The sequence below is a fragment of the Corvus hawaiiensis genome, chromosome 8, assembly GCF_020740725.1.
Source record: "Corvus hawaiiensis isolate bCorHaw1 chromosome 8, bCorHaw1.pri.cur, whole genome shotgun sequence".
NCBI classification, from domain to species: domain Eukaryota; kingdom Metazoa; phylum Chordata; class Aves; order Passeriformes; family Corvidae; genus Corvus; species Corvus hawaiiensis.
In genome coordinates this window covers 3,585,662-3,598,381 of record NC_063220.1, presented here as the reverse complement: position 1 = coordinate 3,598,381, position 12,720 = coordinate 3,585,662, and the positions used below count along the sequence as shown (strand labels likewise).

Genomic DNA, 12,720 nt, shown 5'->3' with positions numbered 1-12,720 from the left:
TTTGCCATGAGTGAGTGACCCAAATTCAGTGCCCATCCCCAGATACTACAGAGCTTCTTCATGAGCACACAGTCCTGGTTCAAGCTCCCTTTCTAAATTGGGATTTCTTTTTTTGTCCTTACCTTGCAGTGAAATCCTTTTATACCTCATCTAGCTGAGGATGTAAAGCTTTTCTGTCAGGGGAGCTCAATGCAGGGTAAGCTGGGATGAGGATTTCCATGCCCTGAGCTGGCCAGCACCGTGTGCTGGAGTGGTTTGTGTGTCGTGCTGTGACCATGGGGGTCCTAATTCACCATCTTGAGGAGCCCTCAGTCAGTGGCCAGACCTGTAACTTCAGATCCCAGCCTGCCCACGACCAGCTGCCCTGTGGACACAAGGATAAGCCCCTGAGTCCATGGGCTACTCTGAGGATGCTGTGGAGTTTTCACCTCCCACCCCTGTGCTTTTGGCAGTGCTGTTCCATTCATGGAAGCAAAGCTTCCTTGTCCCGGGGGGAGAATTACCAGTGTGAAAGTCTACCTTGAGCCAAGCTGGCCCAGCACTCCTGCCCTCCTCTCCTGCTGTCCATGGGCAGCCTGCATTGTGCCCCTGTCCCCCAGCCCTTCCCAGAGCAGTGGAGTCCCTGTGGTCAGTTCAGCTGTTCTCAAACGCATGCACCGATGAATTCCTCAAGTTCTGCTCCAACAGGACAGTCCTGGTACTTTGGATCACTTGGCTTTCTTATCATTATTGTTTTGTTCTGATGTGTTGTACAATGAATGGTCTGTTCAGGTTCACATACTTCACAGGCCTTTTTGGAACTGGTGAAGTCTCTTTTCCAGAATCAGAGTATTCCAAACCTCCTGTACCTGTAGATTAAAGAGGTACAACACCCCGGCTTCGTGCTCGCACCGCAGTCAGTGTATGTCAGTGGCTCCTCAGTCACACACCTGAAAGCTTACAGGCACTGAGATTAATCTGCACACACTCCCTTGCAGCTTGTCAGCAAGTTCTGCACTTTCAGCCATGAAAATACATTAAAAAATTGGGTTTCTCAGTGTTACTTTCCTCATATATTGCTCACAGCAGCACACGCCTTCCTAGCACAGAACTTAGCTTTTCATTGCTACCTCCTTTACAGCTGGTCAGGTTTTTTTTTTCTGGTTTTATTTATGACTTCCTCCATGAAAATCCCTGTATTTCTTTTGTTTTTAATATATTAAAATTTAGTAATTCTGGATTCTTCCAAAGTTCTGCTGCATGGCTTATGGCAAATACCCCGAGTTGCATTTCCTCCATTATCTAGGTTGGTGTGTGCATTTGGAGACCTTGTTTAATTGCTGCTTTTCCTTTTCCCCCCTTTTATTCAGTAACTTCCCCATATACCATTTTAAAAAAGATTTTATGTAGTGTTTAACCTTGAAGCTGCTTGTTTTAAGCTACAGTGACATCTCTGGAGTTCTCCCTGGAGGAGGAGATGATTATCCCAGGAGAGCGTCCCTGTCTGCCTTCCCAGAGCAGGGCAACAGCAGCAGCATGGCTCTTCTGTCAGCCACAAACCTTCAGCAGCAACTGTTCATTTCCCATTTCTCTGCCCAGTAACTTTCCACTTGAGAGCTGCAGCTCCTGGTGCTTTGGCATCTCCCAGTTGTGATGATATTCTTCCCTTTCCGCTTCCACAGCTCTGATCTTTGCATGTTTTGCTGGTGCTCTTACTGCAGGCACTTGTAACCCTTGGGATGGCTCAGTCGCTGCTCCTGTTGAGCTTGTGGCACTTCTGTCCTTGGTTTTGTCTGAAAAGGAAGTTGGGTGTTGGATGAAAGCTCCAGCATTTTCTGAGCTCGGCCCTCACTGTCCCAGTGCGGAGTCACTGCTGGCACAGGGGATCCTGCGGCGCAGGGAGGTACCGGATTATTCGGAAACAAAGTACCAGGGCTCGTTTATTTTTAAAACAACTCTAAACCTTAATAACAATTAAATGTTTTCCTCATGGTTTTGATGGTCATTTCAGTGTGTCCCAGACACCTCCCCTGTATCTGACCTGTTTTATCCCAGTTTCTCACAGAGGTCACGGATAATTCACTGCTGGGCTGTGCTGAGCACTGACAAGGAGCGGTTGCTCTGTAACAGGTGATCTCTATTTTGGATGTTTGGAGCCGGTAACCAAGTTTTCAGTTTAATTTAAAGCAAACAAAATACAGAGTTTTGTAACTTAGACACTTCGGTTTCAGCTTTTTTTAGTCCCCATCTAACTCCATGTGTGTGGTACTTGGACACAGTGGGAAAGAAGGGTGGAAACAAGAACAGGCCTTTTGCCCAGTGAAGCTCAAAGCCACCAGCACCTCTTGAGCATTTTTTTGGCTTTATTTTCCAGTGGTTTGATAACGCTTCAGCTCTTGAGAATGTACAGAAAATGTTGTGTGAGTTGTAGCTGCCTTTGTACCTTAGTGGAAACCCACAGTGATCTCTTCATCACAGACCACTCTGAGTTGGAAGGGACCTTCCCTTCCCACTGGACTGTAAATATTTGCCAAGTGTGACCAGAATTACATTTCTGTACCTTATGGTTACCTCTCAGTGTCTCCAAAAGCCCCAGATTGCAGCGAGAGCTCTTGCCTTTCAGAAATTATAGAAATTTTATCACTTTTTATTGAAAACTGCACTGAACGCTAAATGTCCACCTTTACAATAAACAAATACAGTAACGGTAACACACTAAAACAAAACATACTGATAGCCATTGGTTTCTTTTTTGTCTGTTTGGGACAGCTCAAGATTTCTTTTTTTTTTGTCACAGAAACAGGAATGTACCCATACAAAGGCTCAAAACAGGCCATCTTTAAAAACAAAAAGGCGATGATTCACAAAAGACTATGAATATAACATGTAACTAGTTGATACAAATCTAATAGGATTTGTTAAAATCAGTCACATCTAATAACACATCTTGAAGTGTTCTTGTATAAAATATCACGTGAAGAAGACTTTTATCAATGTCTAAAAAAGTGGATTTTGTTCATAGACAGTCTGACAAGTTACCATAAAAAGTGTTTCCTGAGACATAAGGAAATGCAACATTATTCTTGAACCCTTTCCAGCTCAAGACTTTTTCCACTTGATAAAATAGCTGCAGATTTAAAACTGAGAAAATATATTTGAGTACAAATAGTGTGTGAAACTTAATACTTTCTTCTTTTTTTTTTTTCCTTTTTTTTTTTTTTTTTTTTTTTTTCTTTTTTTTCTTTTATTTTTTCTTGCATCATTGCAGGGCATAGGTGGATGCACAGCTACTTTATTCAGTGTATTGGGCAGAGAAGAGACTGGCAGTTTGGTTTTCCTTAGCCTGGGAGGGCAGTGGTCAGTGCCAAGAGCCCTTTCTGCCCTCCCCAGCCCACGGATCCCGGCTGGAATGGCTGGAACTTAGACCTGGCAGGAACTTCTGTTAACGGCACTGGCCCTGTGAGACTGCAAAAAGGAGGAGGAGTAGTGTTTGCTTTTTTTTTCTTCCACTTCTAAGCCAGGACTGCTGCCCCCCGTTAGGAGAGGTCACCAGATGCAAGAGAAAGGAAAGGGCTGAAGCCACCCAATGGTTTCCTCTGACACGTTAACTCTGTAAAGATGGCTTAATTCAGTGGCCTGGACACAGTGCAGGAGCCCTGTCCTTCCCAAGGAATTGAGGGGGGAAAAGAAATTCATTTTTATTCATGTGATTGATGCACAGATGAAGGAAACTCAACACACAAGAACAGAAGTTGCTCATTAATGTATCACATCCTAGTTTTCAGCGCTGCAGGGAGCAGGTGACTTCTCCAGGGCTCCTCCCCAGTCTTGGCTGCTGTCGCTTTGTCGGGAACACTGGAACATCAATGATGCGTCTGTCCAAAATCAACATTACAAATTTCGTATCAAATTCTTCTCTTTTAGTTCATGTATAACTTCTTTTCCAATGTCTCTTGGTCCTAAGTTTATTGAATGGTTTTTAAATTATCTGCTATTGCTCGTTGGGATGTTCCCTGTTGTCCCCGTGTTTTGTGGGCTGGTTGGGCGATGGAGCTTGGGAAGGATGTGCCACTGTGGGAAGGTTGTGAGTAACGGGGATGCCTCCGGGAATGATGCCCTCCATAGCTGCTGGGATTCCTCCCGGTGCCACACTCACCATCCCAGGGGGATACCTGGCAGAGGGGACAGAGAGAGGCAGGTTTGTCACAGCAGAGCTCATCACACACCCATCACTCCCACCACCTCTGTGGAGAAAACACAGCAACGGGCTTCCACTTCCCTCCCGGAGCCAGGTTTGGTTTTCCTGTTGAGTTACAAGGGAGAGCTCAGAGTTACCCATTAACTGCTGTGCCTTGGGTAAGCATCCTCTGCTACAGCACCAGGACTGCAGCTTGTTCTGTGCCTTCTCACAGCCTCCTGAGCCAGGGGGAAGCCTTCTCCTTTGGGAAACTGGGTAAGGAACCATCTGGAATGCTCTCTGAAACCCCAGATGCTGGTGTGCTGACTGCATCCCTGTGTGTGAATACCTTGAACACCGACACCTGGTTTGTAAATTTTCCCTGTGTGGAAGGTGAGCTGCATCTTCCTCATGGAACAGCACAGCTGAAAGATGGGATCAGATCTAATCCATCTTTTCCAAAAGCAGGAGGAATTATACACATTTCAAGAAACAACAGTGAGTTTGAAAAAGGAGAATAAGAATTCCTTCAGCTGTGATGTGGGAAAATGAGGACAAAACCCTGAAGCTGAACCCTGGAGCTCTGTAGCCACATGAGGCCTGAGAGCTCCCACCTCCCTGTGGCTCTGCTGCCTTAGGGAAAGGCGGATTGGGAAGCCAGGAGAGGAAGGGAGTTTCACCTGCCTGTGAAGGTGGGGAGCTGAGCCAGCTTACAGGGGCTGCGGGGCTGCAGCTTAGCCAGGATGAAGCTCCCTGCAGAGACAGGTTAAGGCGGGAAGCCAAGGCTTGTCCTCAGGTGATGGCACCGCCCACGTGTTTTGGAACAAGAGCAGGACTGGGAAAGGCTTTTTCCAGGTTTGGACGTTCTGGTGAGAGGGAGTATTCACTGCCTGTGGCCTGCATGGCACAGGAGCTGCCTGGGGCTCTGCTGCTGGGTAACTCCTGCCTAACATGACCTGATGTGCCCTGCAGGGTATTTTGTGGCTCAGAGTATTTTTGGCAGTGGTGATACCCTGAATGAGCCCATGCTCCAGCTCCTTGAGCCTAATGTCTCCTACCAGCATGCTTGGAGCCATCTAAACAGAGCAGTAAGTAATCCTTAATCTCGGATTTAGGTGGAAATTGGGTCACCTGACTACAGCCCTATATTTGGAGCTTTTCCCCTGGCTCATTAACCCTCGAGGTGGACCTGGCTCACAGCAGTTGGTCAGGGACAGGAGCACAGAGTCCAGTGACTCCCAGCCCAGAGGGATGCAGGCTCTGGAAAGGGAGGCTCTACCCACCCGTGGGTGGCTCAAGCAGCATCAGTGACTGCCCGTGCTGGTTCCCAGGGAGGAGTGACAGCAGCCGGGGTACCCGGGTGTCCCCCCTCCTGTCCAGCTGGATCCCAGCCCTGCCGTGCCAGCGGCTCCGGCTCTCCCGGTGCTCCCGTTCTCCCGGTGCTCCCGTTCTCCCGCTCACCTGTACGTGGCACCATTGAGCTCGGGATGAATCGCCTGCTGGTCTATTACTGACCACGGAGCCGTCGTGACAAAGAATTCCTTATTCACACAGTTCCTTAGGCTTTCTGGGATGCGCCCTGCAGTTGGCGAGAAAGGTGAGTCTGTGTCAGGCAGGGCCCAGCTTTGTCACCCTCTAAAAAGCTGCAGTGTTTATAATTTCACTGTGTCTGTCAGTGTAAAGGATGGGAGAAAAAAAATTCCACATTCCTTGTTTCAGGAGGATGTTTTGGCTGCCCTGAGGTGCAGGGTTGGAGACCAGTTTCCTACCCTCCCTCCCAACACTTGGGAAGCTGTTCCCTTGAGCCCCTGCTTTGGAGGCAGACATGAAGCTGTGCCTTCCACCTTCACAAGGATGGCAGCTTTTAGGACAAAAGAAGCACCCTTTTGCTGGAGTATTGTGCCCACCACCATCGGATTTGGTTTTGGAATGCAGAAGTCACATCCACAGTGGCTGTGTCTGCACCACTGTGTGGGTTAGCACCAGTAACATGGGCAGCAATTACTGCTTCCCTGTCCTGTTCGCCCCAGTCACCAGTCTTTGCCCTATTCATAAAAAAACAAACAACACAAAACCCCTCACCCAACCACAAACATCCCCAAATGACAGAACAGGAACGTTTGGGTTCTCAGCTCTTTTACTGGGAAGCAAACTGGGGTTAGATCTCTTTCCCAGTGTCCTGCTGGGACACGGGCAGGGTGAATCCCTGTCTCTGCTCCTCCTGACTCCTGTTGCAGGCACCCAGGGAGCCAAGCCCAGCGTCCCCAGGGGCCGGGTACCTGTGATCGCACGTCGGATTTCAGTGGCAGCAGCTTCTCTCATCTCTAGGGACGCCTGCTCGCTGTACCAGGCTGTGTGCGGGGTGCAGATCAGGTTGGGAGCATCTTTCAATGGGCCTTGAGCAAAACTGGGAGCAGGGGAAAACAAGCAAAGAGATTAATCAATGTTTAAGCAGCGAATAAAAGATGAACGGCAAAAGGCTTGTGCTCTGCCCTCTGCATATGCAACACTCCTTCCAAGGCCAGGCTGGATGGGGCTTGGATTAACCTACTCTAGTGGAAGGTGTCCCTGCCCATGGCAAAGAATTGGAACTAGATGACCTTTAAGATGCCTTCCAGCCCAAATCATTCCATGATTCCCTGGCCTGACAGTCCTGCCAGCCCAAAATGGCCACAGAAGTGCTGGGGAGGAAGCACAGCTTCTGTGCAAGGCTCAGAAAATGCACCAGAAAAGAGCCAACAGGGCTGAAAAACCAACCCATGGAGTGGCTGGGCTTAATGCTCTCGTGGGAATAATGTTTGGGGGTGTCTGCAGCAGTGTGGGGATACAGGGACAGCTGTGGGTCAGCCCAGGATGGGAGGAGGTGGACACTGGGGTTCCTCTTGTGTAGGAGCAAACTTTTTGTTCCTTAAATATTTCTGTGGTGAGAGAAGCTGCATTCCAACCAACCCTTCCCAGGCTGTGGGCAAAAATGCCTAACACCGAGTGCAGTGACTTTGTTCTCATGGCCCAGTGAGTGTTTTGGGTTTTCTTTTAAGCACAGGCTGGGTTCTTGTTCTAAGCTCCCGGTGTCCCTTTGAGCACCCATAACCCCAGTGCTGGACTACAACCGATGGCTGCTGCAAGGTGACAACAGCAGGACTGTCCCTCAGTGCTGGGGCTGTGTGACAAAGGGCTGTGACACTCAGTGGCTGCCACGACAGACGGTGACACCAACACCACCCCAGGGCCACCACCCCAGGGCCACCACCCCAGGGCCAGCCCCGGGAGCCAGAGCTTTACCTGAATGGCTCCGACTCGTGCACGTCGAGCGCTGCCCCTCGTATCCGTCCCTCCTTCAGGGCTTGAGTTAAGGCCTTCTCGTCCACCAGCCCCCCGCGGGCTGTGTTCACCAGGAACGCTCCCTGCCTCATCTGCCGCCGGCCCGGAGAGGGATGACCGTCAGCTGGGTGCAGTGACCCCATCCAATCCTCACCCCCACCCCGGGATGCTGCCTCCAGCTGGGACAGCATCCCACTTTTTGTGCTCCGGCCCCGGAGCAATCCCCATCCCGCTGCATGTGGGTTTTCCATGGAAACTCCATCTCTGGTTGGTGTTGGCAAATTAAACCCACTGTTGCCATCACCTCCACACCACGGGGGTGGGGATCATTTACCTGTCAGGATACTGCTCCCCTAAACACTGTAAGGAGACACACCTGGGTGCAACCAGCTATTCTGGAGGTGCTGGCTCACCGTGGGAGCTGAGGGATCTGTGGCCAGCTCCTGCACCCTGGGCTTGCCCACCAAAGAGCTCTCTGGCTGTGCACACGAGGTGAATTAATTACCTGCTTAATCGTGAAGTCGTTGATAAGGTGGTGGTTGTGTTCGTTAAGGTTACAGTGCAAGGAGACGCAGTCGCTCTGGTAGAGCAGGTCCTGCAGGGTGTAGACCCGCTGGACGCCCAGGGAGCGCTCGATGCCGTCCTGCAGGTACGGGTCATAGAAGATCACGTTGAAGCCGAAGGCCTTGGCTCGGACCGCGACCGCCTGCGCAGTGCGACCTGTGCCGAAGGGAAGGGACAGGGGCAGTTAACTGAGCCCAACTTCCCTGTCTCCATGAGGCTGAGCCCCCAGCAGAACCTGAGGACTGTCCCCTGGGGCCTGCTGGGCTCCCCAGACATTCCCTTGCCTTGCCTCTGTTTCCTCATTTAAACACACTCATATGAGCTTTTGGCATTAATTAGCTGATCCCACCTCTAAGGCTAAAACTGTCTACAGCTGTGGCTGAACTTAAGACAGACTGTTTTACACAGCCCTGCCACTGTGCAGGGCAGAGTGGCTCAGGAAGGGCTGGCTTGGTGTAGCTGTGGCTCAGAGATGGGGGTTTGTCGGGGAGAGGACAGCAGCACTACCTCTAGAGGTGTGGTCCCTCCAGAACACCACCAGTGCTCCTCCAAGGACTCAACCCCAGCTCACAAAAAGCTCCTTCCCCAAAAAACCATGTGAGATGTTCTCCCTATTTCACACCGATCCACTGCAGTGGTTCTGTGGTTTTGGAAAGGCTCGTTGTGGGTTCTTCCCAGAGCAGTGAGAGGTGCTGAGCCCCGCTCAGGAGCTGCCCCCCTTGTCCCACGCACCGAAGCCGATGAGGCCGAGCGTCTCTCCGCGGATGCGGGCGGCTCCGGAGGCCACCTCCCGGATCTGCTCCACGCTCTGCACCCGCGTGCCCTCGCGCAGCGCCTGGTACAGCCACGTGTTCCGCCGGTACAGGTTGAGCACGTGGCACACGGTGGAGTCGGCCGTCTCCTCCACGGCGGCTGAGGGGATGTTGCAGACGGCGATCCCTGCGGAGGCCACACACAAATCAGCTCCTGTCCCCTGGCTGAGGGACCCTGCTCATGGAGTGGGATGACACCGGGCTGCCCTTCCCACGAGCTCCTTAAGCTGGTATTACTCTCTGCCCCTTAAACACCCACAGGCAGATGGTTCAACTCCAACATCCCACCCTTTTACGGGTTCCAAGCTGGTGCCCAGCCCAGCCAGTGGGTGGCCCTGGCACTGTGTTCAGACACCGGTCATTGATTGACTGCATGGTTTAAAAACTACCTTATGGAAAGCAATACCAATTAAACTTTACGCTACATTTGTGGGGAGTCATTACATTTTCTAGTCGAAACCACATCATTTGGCCACCCAATTTGCCAAGTATAAAAAGAAGGATTATGCTGCAGTATCCCATTACTTTATTCGTTATATCTTTCCTTTCCTGATGTTCAAAGCCTCAGAACATTGTTATAATGGATAATAACAATAAGAGTTAAAAACATGAAGAAACCATTACACTGAGAAGACACTGTTCTTCTCCTGAAAAAAGAAAACAATTCACTATATTGAGAATTGCTTTTTTTAGGAATGACTATTTGAGACTCTCTTATCGCAATTATCTCTGTAAAACGGCTCAGGTGGAATGGCTGTTATTCTTCACTTCCCCAGAGATAACCTTTAATACAACATATCCCAAACACTACTGCAGGCCTGCTCCATAGACTGAATCTTGGGATCAGATGAGTAAAACCTGCTCTAACTCAGCTGCTAAAACCAGGGATACAATCAAGCTCCTGCAGCTGGAGGTGTGCAGCCAAATGTCTCTGTGACCACCCAAACCAGTTTGGAAACTGGGTGGCCCCAGCACTGTCTGAAGAGACCTCCCTATTTTTGGCAATCCACACTAAAAGCCTTTTTCAAGTTCCTGAGGCGCCTTTGATGAGATGGCAAAGGAGGTGGCAACAACCCAACACACAATTCCTGCTCCACCATCCAACGCAGCGCCTTCCCAGCGGAGCGGGCATGACTCAGAGAACCAGCTCAGATCAAGAGATTGATCTTGCTAACAAAATATAATAAAACACCCTTCCTCCAATTTTTCTAAAGCTGTATCAACTCTCCTGTGCCAGAAATAGAACAACCATGCAAATATCCAGTGGTATGAGGGGGCACCTGGAACGAGGGATTCAGACAGGGCAGTTTTAACATAGTTAAGAACCCAAAAGCTGCCTTCTAAAACTGCACTGTTTTGTTCACCTCATGGTCAAGTTTTCTTGTCATAATATTCTCTGTGTGCAAAAAATGTAAACTGCACCCGTAATTTTGGGGCCTGAATGGAGGTCCTGCCTGGAACTCTGCTGTGCCAGCTTGGTCCCGTGGGAGCAGCAGCTCCTTGTGCCTGTTTTAAAGGCTTTAAAGGAAGGACAGGGGAGGGAGTCAGGATGCAGAGCTGGGACTTACCGAGCTCCCCGGCAGCTTTGATGTCGATGTTGTCGTAGCCGCTGCCTATTCGGACGATGACCCGCAAGGCCTTGAACTTCTCCAGATCCTCCCGGGTCAGGGTGATGGTGTGGTACATCATGGCCCCCACAGCTTCATTCAACACCTGCAACAAACACAGGGGTCAGGTCAGGGTGATGGTGTGGTACACCATGGCCCCATGGCTTTGTTCAACACCTGCAACACAACACAGGGGTCAGGAGCCGCCGGCACCCCTGGGGGGACACCTGCAGCTCAGGAACCAGGAATATGACACAGTGAGTTGGACACTTTCACTGCTGACCTGCTGTCTGAGCCATGTGTCACCAAAACCAGCAGGCTTGTGACCCACCAACACCTTTGGGAATGGATTTGGTGAATTATCTGCAAATCATGATGTTATGTCTGAGCAGACCAGGCAGATGAAAACCACATCTGTCTCTCACCTGGACCCTTTTCCAGGTGGTTATCTGCAAACCCCTCTGCTTCCAAGCAGCAGTAAGTCTGCTTTTAGGAAGGAATTAGGTGTTGCAGCAGTGTCTGTTGGTTCTGAACAGGACTGTGTGACACTGGTAACACCTCAACCTCCTTGTGCATGTCCAAACCCCTGCCACACTGTTCACATCCACCTTTCCTGGCTGTTCTCAAGGGGACCTGAGAAGCTCTGCAGAGGCTGCACAGTCACACAGGGCTGGGCTTTGTCCCCTTCAGTGAAGATCCAGACCTTCACTGGTGCTCGCCACAAGCTACCTCAGTGCTCTGGAAACCCAAGACCCATCCAAACCCCCCAAGCCTGGCTCATCTATCAATATCTCACAAAAAACTCCCATTCTCCTTCTCCCAAACTTAGTATCTGCCAAGACCAGCACTGATGCTGTTTGTACTCCTCTTTCCCAGATCTTGGAAGTGACTTCTGATCACTTCAAACTTCATTTGAGGTATCTAAAATAATACTTTTAAGAGAAATATTTACATGAAGTTGAGCTTCCAAGCAGAAACACTCATCCACACTGCATGGATCTGCCTGAATGATTCCCAAACCTCCTCCACTCCCCGCTGGAGAGGGAGGAGCTGCTGGAGGTGCACCCAGCACCTGTGAACACCCACCAGCTGCAGGTGGGATGGTGTCAGCAAAGCCACAGCAAGAGCACCACAGACTTCAAAAAACATGAGAAACGTTAATAACATTGATGTGAAAAACCTGATGCAAAGAGATAAAAAGTTACATTTTTTTCCCCCAAACTAACATCTGGCTTCTAAAACAGCCTGAATTAATTTTAATCTGCACTGGCTTCTGTTGATGTTATCTGCTGATTGACTCCTAGTGCAGCTTTGTACACTTTCTGCTCAAAAATCAAACAATCAGACTGGTTTGGGTTGGAAGGGAACTCATTTTTCCAAACACAGGCAGGGACACCTTCCAGCGTCCCAGGCTGCTCCAAGCCCCGTCCAACCTGGCCTTGGACACTGCCAGGGATCCAGGGGCAGCCCCAGCTTCTCTGGGCACCCTGTGCCAGGGCCTGCCCACCTTCACAGGGAAGAATTCCTTCCCAGTATCCCATCTAACCCTGGCCTCTGGCAGTGGGAAGGCACTCCCTGTATGCTGTCCCTCCACACCTTGTCCAAAGCCCCTCTGCAGCTCTCTTGAAGCCCTTTGAGGCACTGGAAGGTGCTTTAAAGATGTGGAAGAGCAAGGGCAGATCCCGCTGCCCCCACCCGCCCCAGCTCTGCCGGTACCTTCTCGTGAATCTCCTGAGTTGATTGTGCGTCACAGAACGCCACCGTCGCCAGGTCCTTCAGGATGGGCATCTCCACGGTGCAGTCCCTGCCGTCCAGCAGTGCCACCAGGGGCCGGGGGTGCATGGGGCCGTTCATGATCTGCGGGCGGATACCTGCGGGCACAGCGAGTGCGGCTTTTACACGGCAGGCCCTGAGCGGGGCTCCCTGCCAGGTGAGGGGCAGCAGCACCTGCTGACACCCTGCTCAGCAGGTTCAGGGTAACAGCAACACGGGGTGAAGTCTGGCCAAGGGACTGGGAACACAGCTGTGGCTTTGCCCCCCCTTTTTTTTTGGGAATGGCTTTACGGTTCTGACCACCTCAGAAAGACAAGTCAAGAGAATCACTCAGAAAGTAGGATTACTGGAAAATCATGGGAAGAGCAGGACACTGAAGACCTCTTTAGCACAGAAGATTATACTCTGATGCACAAACAACTACTAACAGTTTCATGGGAACAGCAAAGCTCATCTTTGTAAACCCAACGTTCTCCAGGCTGAGGTG

At 50.5% G+C, this 12,720-nt stretch overlaps 1 protein-coding gene across 4 annotated transcripts in view; it reads right to left on the bottom strand.

The window, feature by feature from the left end:
* Positions 1-2,605: 2,605 nt before the first annotated feature.
* CTBP2 (C-terminal binding protein 2) overlaps positions 2,606-12,720 on the bottom strand; it is a 132,874-nt gene continuing 122,759 nt past the window's right edge. For all 4 annotated transcript variants that reach the window (XM_048311981.1, XM_048311980.1, XM_048311982.1 and 1 more), the window contains 8 exons: positions 12,177-12,331; positions 10,422-10,566; positions 8,774-8,980; positions 7,983-8,197; positions 7,439-7,569; positions 6,436-6,563; positions 5,618-5,735; positions 2,606-4,151 (listed from right to left, as the gene is read on the bottom strand). In XM_048311981.1, the coding sequence (XP_048167938.1) occupies positions 3,971-4,151; positions 5,618-5,735; positions 6,436-6,563; positions 7,439-7,569; positions 7,983-8,197; positions 8,774-8,980; positions 10,422-10,566; positions 12,177-12,331 (1,280 nt within the window). In that variant the 3' untranslated portion in view covers positions 2,606-3,970. The remainder of the gene's footprint in view (positions 4,152-5,617; positions 5,736-6,435; positions 6,564-7,438; positions 7,570-7,982; positions 8,198-8,773; positions 8,981-10,421; positions 10,567-12,176; positions 12,332-12,720) is intronic.